The 14,641-nt window shown below is 45.4% G+C and overlaps 1 protein-coding gene across 1 annotated transcript in view; it reads right to left on the bottom strand.

The window, feature by feature from the left end:
• LOC126482214 (heat shock protein 70 B2-like) overlaps positions 1-14,145 on the bottom strand; it is a 139,436-nt gene extending 125,291 nt beyond the window's left edge. The window contains exon 1 of the mRNA XM_050106196.1: positions 13,927-14,145. Coding sequence (XP_049962153.1) covers positions 13,927-14,100 — 174 coding nt within the window. The 5' untranslated portion in view covers positions 14,101-14,145. The remainder of the gene's footprint in view (positions 1-13,926) is intronic.
• Between the last annotated feature and the right edge of the window lie 496 nt (positions 14,146-14,641).

The raw sequence follows: 14,641 nt of genomic DNA, 5'->3' as shown, positions 1-14,641 counted from the left end.
TAGGAACAGTGGCAGTTACCATGCAGGATATACATAATTGTACTTTGGCTTCCGCCAAGTTGGCGGGCCACTTGCCTGGAGCTTGTACCGGAATTCGTCGCAGTATCCTGTAGAACAAGGTCCTCCAAATCGGTTGTTCGCACAGTACGCTGCGTCCCTGCACGTTCGTCTGTCTGAAAGGACCCATAGTCACACAAACGCCCAAAAAGGGCTTGAAGTGTAGTGTAATGTGGTGGGTGTCCGTGAGGGTACTTGTTTTGGCATAGCCACGCTGCTTCTCGACCGTTTCCACCTGCTTTGCCGTACACAAACACTATCCCGGCTTGTTCCCGACATGAGTACCCGACCATTCTGCTGCTTACAGTACGCTACGTCAATCACTCAGCCTGCAACACATAAGGAGCTCACGGCATGTGATCAGAGTACTTGTCATCCGTCAGTGCCACCTACCGTGGCAACGATGCATTTCCGGGCATATGACCATGGGCCTTTTTTCCACCATTTCCAGTCAGCAATCCGTCCCTGCATTATGTCGGTTTTATTAATGTTCATCCTGTGTATAAAAGGCAATGTCCTGACTGACTGACCGATCTTCGCCCATACCCAACCACTAAAGACAGAAACCTGAAATTTGTAGAGGTATGAAGTGGGTGGGAATTTAAGGAGATGGGACCTGGATAAACTAAAAGAACCAGAGGTTGTACAGAGATTCAGGGAGAGCATAAGGGAGCAATTGACAGGAATGGGGGAAATAAATACAGTAGAAGAAGAATGGGTAGCTTTGAGGGATGAAGTAGTGAAGGCAGCAGAGGATCAAGTAGGTAAAAAGACGAGGGCTAGTATAAATCCTTGGGTAACAGAAGAAATATTGAATTTAATTGATGAAAGGAGAAAATATAAAAATGCAGTAAGTGAAACAGGCAAAAAGGAATACAAACGTCTCAAAAATGAGATCGACAGGAAGTGCAAAATGGCTAAGCAGGGATGGCTAGAGGAAAAATGTAAGGATGTAGATGCCTATCTCACTAGGGGTAAGATAGATACCGCCTACAGGAAAATTAAACAGACCTTTGCAGATAAGAGAACCACTTGTATGAATATCAAGAGCTCAGATGGAAACCCAGTTCTAAGCAAAGAAGGGAAAGCAGAAAGGTGGAAGGAGTATATAGAGGCTCTATACAAGGGCGATGTACTTGAGGACAATATTATGGAAATGGAAGAGGATGTAGATGAAGATGAATTGGGAGATATGATACTGCGTGAAGAGTTTGACAGAGCACTGAAAGACCTGAGTCGAAACAAGGCCCCCGGAGTAGACAATATTCCATTGGAACTACTGACGGCCGTGGGAGAGCCAGTCCTGACAAAACTCTACCATCTGGTGAGCAAGATGTATGAAACAGGCGAAATACCCTCAGACTTCAAGAAGAATATAATAATTCCAATCCCAAAGAAAGCAGGTGTTGACAGATGTGAAAATTACCGAACTATCAGCCTAATAAGTCACAGCTGCAAAATACTAACACGAATTCTTTACAGACGAATGGAAAAACTAGTAGAAGCCAACCTCGGGGAAGATCAGTTTGGTTCCGTAGAAACACTGGAACACGTGAGGCAATACTGACCTTACGACTTATCTTAGAAGAAAGATTAAGGAAAGGCAAACCTACGTTTCTAGCATATCTAGACTTAGAGAAAGCTTTTGACAATGTTGACTGGAATACTCTCTTTCAAATTCTAAAGGTGGCAGGGGTAAAATACAGGGAGCGAAAGGCTATTTACAATTTGTACAGAAACCAGATGGCAGTTATAAGAGTCGAGGGGCATGAAAGGGAAGCAGCGGTTGGGAAGGGAGTAAGACAGGGTTGTAGCCTCTCCCCGATGTTGTTCAATCTGTATATTGAGCAAGCAGTAAAGGAAACAAAAGAAAAATTCGGAGTAGGTATTAAAATTCATGGAGAAGAAATAAAAACTTTGAGGTTCGCCGATGACATTGTAATTCTGTCAGAGACAGCAAAGGACTTGGAAGAGCAGTTGAATGGAATGGACAGTATCTTGAAAGGAGGATATAAGATGAACATCAACAAAAGCAAAACAAGGATAATGGAATGTAGTGTAATTAAGTCGGGTGATGCTGAGGGAATTAGATTAGGAAATGAGGCACTTAAAGTAGTAAAAGAGTTTTGCTATTTGGGGAGTAAAATAACTGATGATGGTCGAAGTAGAGAGGATATAAAATGTAGGCTGGCAATGGCAAGGAAAGCGTTTCTGAAGAAGAGAAATTTGTTAACATCCAGTATTGATTTAAGTGTCAGGAAGTCATTTCTGAAAGTATTCGTATGGAGTGTAACCATGTATGGAAGTGAAACATGGACGATAAATAGTTTGGACAAGAAGAGAATAGAAGCTTTCGAAATGTGGTGCTACAGAAGAATGCTGAAGATTAGATGGGTAGATCACATAACTAATGAGGAAGTATTGAATAGGATTAGGGAGAAGAGAAGATTGTGGCACAACTTGACCAGAAGAAGGGGTCGGTTGGTAGGACATGTTCTGAGGCATCAAGGGATCACCAATTTAGTATTGGAGGGCAGCGTGGAGGGTAAAAATCGTAGAGGGAGACCAAGAGATGAATACACTAAGCAGATTCAGAAGGATGTAGGTTGCAGTAGGTACTGGGAGATGAAAAAGCTTGCACAGGATAGAGTAGCATGGAGAGCTGCATCGAACCAGTCTCAGGACTGAAGACCACAACAACAACATGGAATGGGGGATGAAAAGCTTTTTGAAAATGTGTTGCTATTAACCAATTTTGAAGCTAGAACTACGAAAATTGGTTTTTGGGATCTCAGTTAGAAATTTAAAAAAATACGTGATTTGGAAATTCAGCGTCTAATGGGGGGAAATAGGACTAGAATGATTCACGGACTGATCAATATCCAGCCCAATCCGCTAAGTACAGAAACTTAAGATTTGGGGAGGGTGTGGATCTTATACTGCAGGCATCGTTTAAGAAAGGATTATTCGAAATTTCACTGCTAAGGGGGTGAGATAGGGGATGAAAGGATTTTTGAAAATATGTGACTAGTAAGGCTATTTTGAAGCTAGAACTACGGAAATTGGTATTTAATTTGTCAGTCAAAAAAAGTGTGGTTTCAGCATTTTTGAAAATTCAACCAGTAAGAGAGTAAAGAGTTAGCGAAAGTCATTTGAAAATGCATAGTTACTAAAGAACTACAACAAACATTTTCAAGTTACATATATGAAAATTGGTATTTGACTTCTCGCTTAGAAATTAAGAAATGTGTGTTCCAGCGTTTTTGGAAACTCAGTCACCTAGGGAAGCGATATAGACGATGAAAAGTTTTATGAAATTATTTCATTATGAAAAGGTTTCCAAATTTGTATTTGTATAATCTGTTGGAAATAAAAAAGTATGTGTTTCACCGATTTTGGAAATTTTATTATGATGATAACTTCTCCCTATGTGGACGGGTGCCAAAAAATACTTTCATGCTCTGAGGAGAAAGTTGGTGATTGAAATTTCATGAGAAGGTCACGTCGCAGGGAAACACGTCTTTGTTTTAATGGTTCCCAACCCAATTCGTGATTCATATCCGTGGTACTCTCTGCCCTATTTCACGATAATCCAAAACGAACTGCCCTTCTTCGAACTTTTTTGATGTCACCCATCTGTTCTATCTGATGCTGATCAAATACCGCACAGCAATACTCCAGAAGAGGGCGTAAAAGCTTAGTGTAAGAATTCTCTGTAGTAGACCTGTTAGATTTTCTATGTGTTCTGCCCAAACAAGTCAGTCTTTGGTTTGGTTTACCCACAACGTTTCTGTGCGATCGTCCCAATTTAAATTATTCGTAATTGTAATCCTTTAGTACTTAGTTCTGTTTATAGCCTTAAGATCTGTGTGATTTATCGTGTAACCTAAATTTACGGGATTTCCTTTAGCACTCACGTGGATGACTTCATACTTTTCATTATTTATAATCAGTTCCCACTGTTTGCACCATACATATTTCTTGTGTAAATCAGTTTGCAGTTCATTTTGATCATCTGATGATGTTACAAAACGGTAAATGGTTGCATCACTTGCAAACAATACAAGAAGACTGCTCAGATTGTCTCCTAAATCGTTTAGGTAGATCAGGAGCAGCAAAGGGCCTATAGCATTTCCTTCGGGAACGCCAGATATTACTTCTGTATTACTTGAGGACTTTCTGTCAATTATTACGAACTGTGGCCTTTCTGACAAGAAATCACGCATCCAGTCACGCAACTGAGACAATACTTCATAGGTACGCATTTCGATTAGAAGTCGCTTGTGAGGAGCAGTGTAAAAAGCCTTCTGGATGAATCGGACGTCCTCTGTCTGTAGCACTCATTACTTCGTGAGAATAAAGAGCTAGTTGTTTTCTTATAGGTAATCCATAATGGCCGAGGATAGTAGACATTCCAAAAATTCTACTGCAAGTCGACGTTAGGGATACGTAATTCAGCGGATGAATGTTTGTCGTGCGTCTGGAGGAGCGTACGTTGAATATGTGAGAAACGAAAGTGAAAGCTTTGATTCTAAACGTAACTGTAATATGCAGCCCAAGGGTGTTTAAGTGCTTACATATAAAAGATATACCCTTGTAAAACCAAATGGATCTTTAGGAACTTTGTGGTTGGTCAAGGACGACCTAGCCCCAAACCTCTTCCAGTACATTCTACTGACTGGAAGCGATTGCAGAGTTTTACATTCGACATGTTCTAATCACCTCGCTCGGCCTACGCTCGACAGAAGTCGACAACAAATGGTCAGAATTCTAAATCTCAAGATATACTAACGGATTAGATTTGTAGTTATGTACTGTTTACTATATGTACACTTAATAGTCGTCGTCATGCTGGCATTACTTGTTACTGTCGACCATGCAGCAGAGCCACTGGAAAACACGTTGTGTAGAGGCAATTTGTCCCGCTTTAACCTTCACACCACATTTAAGCTACTTTAAAAATACTGATTTTCAGCTCATTATTTCTCACTAGGGCATCACATCACTGACCATTGTGTTCAGTTCCCAATGAGACTTTTTCAGTTCTTCGTAAAACACATTTTCGGACATGCGTATTTTGAAAACATGTTGGGTGTGAAACTTCTTTTGTACAAATTAAGAATTTGTTGATAATGTACTGTTGGGCATGCTGCGACGCTGAGGCAATTTGGGTCATGTTGTTCCAGTTAACTTCGGAAGGCACGCGGCTGACGACACGAACGACTTGTCGAAGAACCACACGTTAAGTGAACGTGTGGCAAGAATTTCGTTAATGACCCATCGATGCGCCGGCCGGTGTGGCCGAGCGGTTCTAGGCGCTTCAGTCTGGAACCACGCGACCGATACGGTCGCAGGTTCGAATCCTGCCTCGGGCATGGATGTGTGTGATGTCCTTCGGTTAGTTAGGTTTAAGTAGTTCTAAGTTCTAGGGAACTGATGATCTCGGGTGTTAAGTCTCATAGTGCTCAAAGCCATTTGAACCACCCGTCGATGCAGCATTGCGTTAAACTGGTGCTGCATTCCTTCGCCGCCAGACAGCCAACCATACACTGAGGTGACATAAATCATGGTATACCTCCTAATATCGCTTCAGACCTCGTTTTGCCTGGCGTAGTGCAGTAATTAGATGTGACATGGACTCAAAAAGTCTTTGGAAGACCCCTACCGAAATACGAAACCATGCCGCCTCTATAGCCGTCCATAATTGAGAAAGTGTTGCCGGTGTAGGTTTTTGTTCACGAACCGACCACTCATTATGTCTCATCAATGCTCGCTGGGATTCATGTCGGGTGATCTGAGTGGTCAAATCATTCGCTCTAACTGTCCAAAATGGTCTTTAAACCAATCGTGAACAATTGTGGCGCGGTGATATAGGGCATTCCATCGTTGCTCGGAACAAGTAGTCAGACATAAACATTTTCAGTCAAAGATCGGTTCAGTTGGACGAGAGGATCCTGTCCATTCCAAGTAAACAGAGCCCACACCATTATGGAGCTACCGCCACTTTGCACAGTGCCTTGTTGACAACTTGGTTCCAAGACTTCGTAGGGTTTGCGCCACACCCGAACCGTACCATCATTTCTTACCAATTGAAATCGGGACTCATCTGACCAGACCACGGTTTTCCAGTAGTGTAGGGTCCAATCGACAAGGTCACGTGCCCAATAGAGGCGCTGCAGGCGATGTCCTGCTGTTAGCAAAGGCACTCGCCTCGGTCGTCTATTGCCACCGCACATTAACGCCAGAATTCGCTGCACTGTCCAAACGGATATGTTCGTCGTACGTCCCACACCGATGTCTGCGGTTATTTTAGGCAGTGTAGCTTGTCTGTTAGCACTGACAACTCTGGCCAAACGGTGCTGCTCTGGATCGTTAAGTGAAGGCCGTCTGCCACTGCGTTGTCCGCAGTGAGAGGTAATGCCTGAAATTTGGCATTCTCGTCACACTCTTGACACTGAGGATCTCGCAATATTGAATTCGCCTAACGATTTCCGAAACTGAATGTTCCATGCGCCTAGTTCCACCTACCATTCCGCGTTCGAAGTCTGTTAATTCCCGTCTTGCGGCATGATCAGGCCGGAAACATCTTCACATGAATCACACAGGGACAAATGGCAGCTCCGCCAATTTATTACTCTTTTACACTTATTGTCCTGTCGCCATCTGTATATGTGCATATCGCTATCCCATGACTTTGTCACCTCAGGGTACAATAATGGGGGCCGTTGTTTACACGCAGCGTTCGAGCCAGCAGGCACAAAGTTCGAGCCGGCAAACCACTCCAGCGTACGGCGGACATCCGTCCTCGTCAACCGGCGGCTTGTATGCCTGGTTCTTAAGATGGGTCGTCGCGCCGCCCCGCCTTGCGCTGCCGCCCAGCACCACCGGTTTCGCAGGCCACCACTAGCTGGACCGTGGAGGCCTTGACCGCCAGCGGCCAACTCAGCTCCAGGTGCGTCAGCACCGCCGAAGCGCCTCGCAGCCTCCCAAACAACGTGCAGCAGTACAGCTGCGCTTCGCCGTGGTCTAGGATACCGACACCTCACCCCGCCCATGGAAATTGGAAGCCGCGTGTCGACCCTGGTGTGCGCTAGGAGCGCACCTGTAACCGCTGTAGCTTGTTGGAGAAATGAAGTGTTTACATGCACGCCGTCTGTCTTTCTGCAGCCACCTTCACCTCTGATATCACAACGCCGATTTTCGTCCCATTCAGATGGTCCCTCCGTAGTTTTTTTTTTTGTTTTTTCCTTCTTAGAATCTATTTTAAAGCTGAAATCGCCATCATGCAGTGTCATGAAAGCGAGAAGACTAACCTACATCGTGAATTAAGGCTCCATCCACTTCGTGAACATCTTTAAAAACAGTGTCAATGTGAGTTTCGCTGTTGTTAGTGAGCCCGAGGTCAGCCTCGTTCGTGTTGTGGTTGCATCTGCTAGAGTAATGCCCTGCCGTCGTAACATGTGAGGAGCCCCAGTCCCGGTCGCGGCCTGACCAAATGGGGACAGCGCACCGGGTCGCGCGGTCGCGCGGTCGCGCTTTCTCGCCGTCTTGGGCAGCCGTGGTGAGTGGTGGGGTATAGGGGGAGGGGGGGAGGGGGGGGGGGGAAGGGCGAGGCGCCCCCGCCTTCCGCAAATAGCCGAGTCGGACGACTGGCCGCAGCTCCAGCGATCTGGCCCAGGACCAAGCAGCCGGCGGGTCCTCGCCGCTCTGTCTCTGCCTGTGGCCGCGACAGTTCCTCCAGCGCCCACACCAGCGCCATGTACTCACTCTCCTGCCCATTACAATATCTGGAGGGTAACAAATAGTGAAATTTTGTTCATTCTGTGCTTATGGTATAGTAGGAAGAAGGCATCATTAAATTTGTAGGTGATTAAGCAGTTAAAAGTGCCAAATGTAAAACATCTGTCACTCCTGAGAGCAACAGCCGCTCTAACCTGGCTGAACACCGAGTCGAACTGAGATAGGAGGTCAGACGCGGTACCCTATCCCGTGCTGTTTCAGTTCCATGCTAGAATTCACCACTAGTAGTGACTGGTGAGATGCCAGTCTCTCGGCAACTCACGGCCAAGTGTTTTCATCAGGCAAGAGCCCTGCAAAACGTGCAGGCTGGGGCAACAGTCTAACACCCTAGGCCAGGACAGCATGGGCAACATGGATGGGGTCTTGCGTTATCTTGTTGAAAGGCGTCTTCATGGAGACCTCAAATACAGGACACAGTCACCTGCATTAACACGTCATAGTTTTAACGGCTGCCGTCCAAATTACCAGACTTGCACACCAGAGGTGATCATATTGAATACCTAATGGCACCCCATATCATCACTCTACGTGCTGAGGCAATATCACAAAGATGAATGCAACATGGCAGCAGTTGTTCTTCCCGGGGCCTCTACATACGGATAATTTCATTTTGATGCTGTAAGCTGAATCAGGACTGCTCTCCAAATATGACGTGCTGAGACTCCTGTCTTGGCCACAGCAACGTCGGCGTGGCTCTCTCTGTTACCACGTAAGCAAAGCTGTTACAATGGTCGCCGTGCTGAATTTTTCGTCCCTGTTGTGATATCATGTCGATACCACCCTCACCAGCGTCTCACAGTTGGCAACGGAAACTCACGTTTCCGACAGACAGCGATAGCAGTCGCGCGGGAACCCGGCGGATCCAATGCTGTGCACCGGCTAGCTCTGACTACGACCGCCCTCTGCCGCCGCAGTATAGGATGGTTAGCAGCTGCTAAATAACCCAATCTCAGTCGCAGTTTTGAACAGTCTTAAGTCTTAGCCAGCTTTCGACAGTTCGCTCGTACATTAGTAGCAGGAGCCTCAGACTGCACGAAGCACTTTTGTAATAGTTGGACGCCAGTGGTGTTTGTTCTTTTCTAAAGTTTCTTCGTAACGCTTGGAAAAAGCTACACGTAAAACTTCTGTGCATTGTATTTAAGTGTTCGCTAATCATTTCTGCTCCTGCCCACCTACCATACGACGACAGCTTCTGCACCACCTGTACCCCACTCTCCTTACCGCTGCGTACGAAGAAGTACATCATAACACCTGCGAATACTTGTCTTGCTGAAAAACAAGTGCATTTTCTGACTCAGGGTAGGTGAAGTGGCGGTGCGATTATGCACGGCCGAGCGAACAATACGTCTACGCCAAATGTTCGGGCGGTACTCGCACAGGGCTGCTGACATCCTGTATGACGTTGCATATGACCCTCCCGAACTCATTGTCTATATTCCCAAGACATTCATGGGATCTTTACCAACGAGAGGAGCAATGCTGGGGATCGATAAACCGCAATCTCTATAGGCTGCCGCTGTCTAATTCTGACACCTATTCGTAGTCTTAACTTCCTCTTTATACGAGGCATAATACAATCTTCTCACCAACAACCGACATTCCAATAACACTTGGTGCGTAATCTTTTCTTATTTCTAGAATGCAGACGGCGTTATTGCTACCTCATTTAAGCAGCTGGACTGAAATGCTAATCATCTGCGTGTCCAAGCATGTAGTACACTTCACGCTACGTTGACATTTGTTGTGTGCCGCATTCATGGTATTTCAATTGTAATGGCCAGCAGCGTACAAGTGTGAGAGAATGCCGTGTGTTTACAAGATGAGTGGCATTCCGTGCCACACGTCTAGACCTGTTCCGATCGTAATAAAACACACTGCTGGGAAGAAGGTCATGAATTCGGTACCTGATTCCATGTTTCCATATAGAGTCAACAACGAATCAGAATTCCTCTCACTCGGTTAAAACTATCCATCTTTTCCTGCACCCTTCCTATCTCTGCCTTGTTCCTCCTCTGCTACTCTTGCCTTATCATTTCTCGCTCTTCCCCGAACCAGTCAACTGATTCTCCAGATTTGATTTGTTTTGTCCTGCTAACACACATCTGTGTTAGTATGTTCTTACTTGCATTAATTACAACTCATTAACTATGTGGGGCTGTATTGTAATACAAACTCATATGGTTCAAATGGCTCTGAGCACTATGGGACTTAACAGCTACGGTCATCAGTCCCCTAGAACTTAGAACTACTTAAACCTAACTAACCTAAGGACATCACACACATCCATGCCCGAGGCAGGATTCGAACCTGCGACCGTAGCGGTTGCGCGGTTCCAGACTGAAGCGCCTAGAACCGCTCGGTCACACCGGCCGCCTAATATAAACTCACTAAAGATATCTGGTTAGATGACAGAGAGTGACTGATCTTGCCAGGTGAAATAATTTGAGAAGTGAATAAACAAATAAACTCTATAGTGAGGACGTGACATTTCTTCAACAGTTAGAGCAGAGATTCCTGCGAAACAAATTTTTCCTGTCAGATAAGTGGCTCCACTTGCGCGACGGGGTATCTCACCGTTTTAAAGGTTTGTGAACCGAGGCAAATCGTCTCCAACGAGCCTTTCATAATAGGTCTCAATTCCTAGCCCGCGTGGTTCGGAGTCGACCGTAAAACGCCCAACGGACGTTCACCATCAGCCAGACTGCCTTTTTCTGAACAGAATATCTGAGCTCATGTGAACGTGCCATTGCCAAATGTGACCAAAAGCTCAGGCTTCATGTCTCAGCTTACCATATTACAAGACTCTCGTTGTGTATTGTTCCTTGAACAATTTCATGCTTTCGGATAAGTCACTGTTTCCTGTACTACGACCTTATGAAAAACACGCAGATGGCTCTATGACATCCCAATAACAATTACGGGCGCTTCACTATCACGCCAGATAGACATCTATAGTATCCGGCATTAAATTCTGATGCCGCGTTAAGCAGTATGAGGTCTGATTACTTTGGAATACACTTACTAGTAGCCAATGGTAACGATCTTGGTGTTTTACTGGTAGACGTCAATGCTTCTAGTGCTATACGACTAGAGTTGCAGGCGTGATGACTGTCAGCAAAGTTGAAAGATCGAGTATTCACCTCGCCCTGTTCAGAGCACCTCGACCCTGTGTAGCGCAGGCTGTTACGAGATTTATTTGTTCGGAGGAAACGCATTTTCCTAACCAACTCGTGGATTCTGTCCTGTAGTTTTAAAATCATTGTAGAAAACGCTTAAAGCAAATGCCGGATTGATTTCTATGAAAAGGACGAAATCGATATACACCCACGTGCGTCCCCGACGTGAACTTGCTATCCGTCTGTAACGAATGCGTCAGTCATCAACTGAACATTAAAATCATAATTCTCCTTCCCGCTACCACGCTATTCTGTTTACAAGTACCGCAAAATACGTGAAGAAAGATCTAAAATTTCTTCCGGGAACCATATTAAAAGTAAAGGTTGTAGAAGAGAAAGAAATGTAGGAATGCAGACTGATGCTCTACAGAAATATTGTCAGAGTGGTTATCTCAAAAGAGTTAAGTGATGTTTTTAAGATACAATCAGCTGTCATCAACAGATGCGCCTCATGCTGTTACAGTAATCTAATACTAATCAACTGATTGGCAGTTGAGCAGTACGAAAGACTATGTGGTGTACTAATACGTCAGCTGGCATGGTACGGTAGTCCGCTAACCAACTAACGCCGTGAGTAGATCTTTCAGATGGTTCGTTTACGATTAGACTAAGATTTATACATAAATTCAGTTTAGTACACTGAGAAGAAGCTTGCATCAGTGATAAACCTCTGAACTTTGTCACATTTGTGAAATATCGCGTATCACCGCTACGCAGCGACATGATGTGGAACGGAAACGTATGTCAGCACAGTTGCTTCCCTAACTTAACAACCCTTTCCGACGGGTCAGCAATCACGAACAGTGTCACATTTCTTCATTCGATAACACACTGCCCAGAGTCTTGAGATCAGCCCAGGACACAGGAACCGAACAAAGTGGCACAGTGATTAGGGCAACAAACAAGTATTCTGGACGAGATTGAAACACTCATCTGCCCTCCTAATTTAAAATTTTATGTTCTCTGTAAAGAACTTCACGCGGATTCTGGGATGATCCCTCCAAAATAAGTACGGCCGATTTCGTATTTGAGATCATTCGTGATTAACCAGTATCATATTTCCAATAACGTATCCCCAACTTCAATTATGGAAGCATTTTGAAGTTGCAAAGAATAGTGCGTAGGCAACAGAAACTATATACGTCATTTCTTGTCCCCTTGTGAGTCACATTCCTGTAATATGAATATCTCCAACAGCCAGAATTCGAAATTGGCACCTCCGAATCGAGTGTAGTGGGCGCTAGTGACTTTGGCTACTCAGGGGCGGTCTGCGCTACTGGTGCATGCGTAACACACGCATAAATCGTGAATTGAGGACCTGGTAAGTGGCGATCAGTTTGACTTTCGGACAGATAAAGGCACAGAGAGGCAGTTCTGACGTTGTGACTGATAATGGAAGAAAAGACTTTAGAAAAAAACGAGAACGGTCCAAGGTCATGATGCGCAACAGCGAGCGAACCTGAAGAGCCACGGCGCCGTGGTTTTGCGGTCACGGTGTTGAACTGGAAAGTGAGCGATCCGAGTTCGAATCTCCCTCGTACCCATTTTTCTTCACAATATTACAGTCTTTGTGTCTTGTCATTGACGCATCTGTTCTCCTTCTGTAGTTATGGCAAGTTTCATAACATACACTGTCTATAGAATGAGTCATGTGATAAGAATATCACATCAGTGTAAGTAAATTCGATAAATAGTGAGAGCAGGCAGATTCCGCACAGACCTCATATAGAAATAAAAACAACAAATAAACGGAACGTAACAGTCATAACATGGGGTACTTGTGTAGAACAGGTAGGAGGTAGGTCCTTTCCTTGACATCGCTGTTGCAAACGGACGTTACTGCATGACACAGGCACAAATTTGAATACAGCGAACAGACTCGTAGTGACTGGACGACCAGTTTACAATTTTACGAGGAAAAAAAATGAGGAGGGAGGGAGATCTGAACAGCGCTCTTCCAAGTTGCAGCCCAACACTTTTTTTTTATCTCATTTTATTCTATACCGTTCGCTGAATTTGTTCGGGGCGGATGTCCGATGACGCCCGTTCAGGTTGTTCGCTGATCCGTTCACTCAGTTTTTTTTTTTTTATTACAGAGGGTAGCTAAACCCTCTGACCCAACACGCTGAGCTACCGTGCCAGCAAAATTGCACAGTCCAGGTGAGTTTTGGAACTAAAACGAATGTATATCTGTCTCCCGTATTAGTGTATGGTTCAAATGGCTCTAAGCACTATGGGACTTAACACCTGAGGTTATCAGTCCCCTAGACTTAGAACAACTTAAACCTAACTAACCTAAGGACTCACAGACATCCATGCCCGAGGCAGTATTTGAACCTGCGACCTTAGCAGCAGCGCGGTTCCGGACTGAAGCGCCTAGAACCGCTCGGCCACACCGGCCGGCACATTTTGACCACATAACCACGACGCCTGGTTCTGAAAATTCGCTCGATTGCTCACATCTTGGGCTTCGACCGTTCACTGTTCATATTTTGCTTCTTTTTTTCACAGTTCAGTACACCATCTCTCTGTTTTCATGCTCGATCTGTGTTCAGTTTTTGACGGGCTGTCCATTGTGCCATCCTACCACAAAATCTGAGGAGGGGGGCGCTGGGGGCTTTTCCTTGTAAGTACTAGACGGAGTTTTACAAGGTAAAAACATTGGGGAAGACAGAAATTGTAATATATCCAATAAGCAATTGAGGACGCAGGTTGCAAGTGCTTCTCTGAAACGAAGATGTTTGCGCAAGGGAGTAGCTGAGGAATTAATGGCGGGCTGCTTTAGACCAGCCAGAATAATGCTGACAAAAAAAAGAAAAAAAACAGCGAAAGGGAGCGCTGGGTGCGCGGAGAAGGGTGGCTCGCGGATGCGGAAGACAGCAGGTGTTGTTACCTGGCTCTTGGCGGCATCGCCGATGAGTCGTTCGGTGTCGGTGAAGGCGACGTAGCTGGGCGTGGTGCGGTTGCCCTGCTCGTTGGCGACGATCTCGACCTTGCCGTGCTGCCACACGCCCACGCACGAGTAGGTGGTGCCCAGGTCTATGCCGACGGCGGTTGCCTTGCCCATGGTCGCTGCTGATGGCTGCTGGTTGCTGGCTGCTGGCTGCTGCTGTGCCGGCCGCTGGCGGACTGCGCTGCCGCCGCGCACAACGCTCCCCGTACACGCCCACGCCCCTCCCACCAGCGCGGCCCGCGCTCTCCCGTATCCCAAATCCCAGATGCAGTGTCTGCCACACATCATAAAGTCTGTACTTTATTTCACTATACTTGGCATTCGTTCTCCGTACAGCTCACGTATTAATGAATTTTGTCACGTCATGGTTTTGACCTCTTGGCCATTCAATAATGTTTCAGATAGCTAAGGAAGATGAAAATTTAGCTGTGATAGGGGAGTAGAATTCGATAGTAGGAAAAGGAAGAGAAAAAAAAATTGTAGGTGAACATGGACAGGGGGAAAGAAGTGAAAGAGGAATCCGCTTCGTAGAGAGGGTAATTTAACCATAGCTGACACTTGGTTTAAGAACCATGAAAGAAGCCTGTATACGTGAAAGAGAGCTGGGGACACTGGAAGGTTTTAGACTGATCGTATAATGGTAAGGCAGAGATTT

The sequence above is a fragment of the Schistocerca serialis genome, chromosome 1, assembly GCF_023864345.2.
Source record: "Schistocerca serialis cubense isolate TAMUIC-IGC-003099 chromosome 1, iqSchSeri2.2, whole genome shotgun sequence".
Classification (NCBI taxonomy): domain Eukaryota; kingdom Metazoa; phylum Arthropoda; class Insecta; order Orthoptera; family Acrididae; genus Schistocerca; species Schistocerca serialis.
The sequence above is the reverse complement of the archived record's forward strand: the minus strand, read 5'-3'. Positions and strand labels throughout refer to the sequence as shown.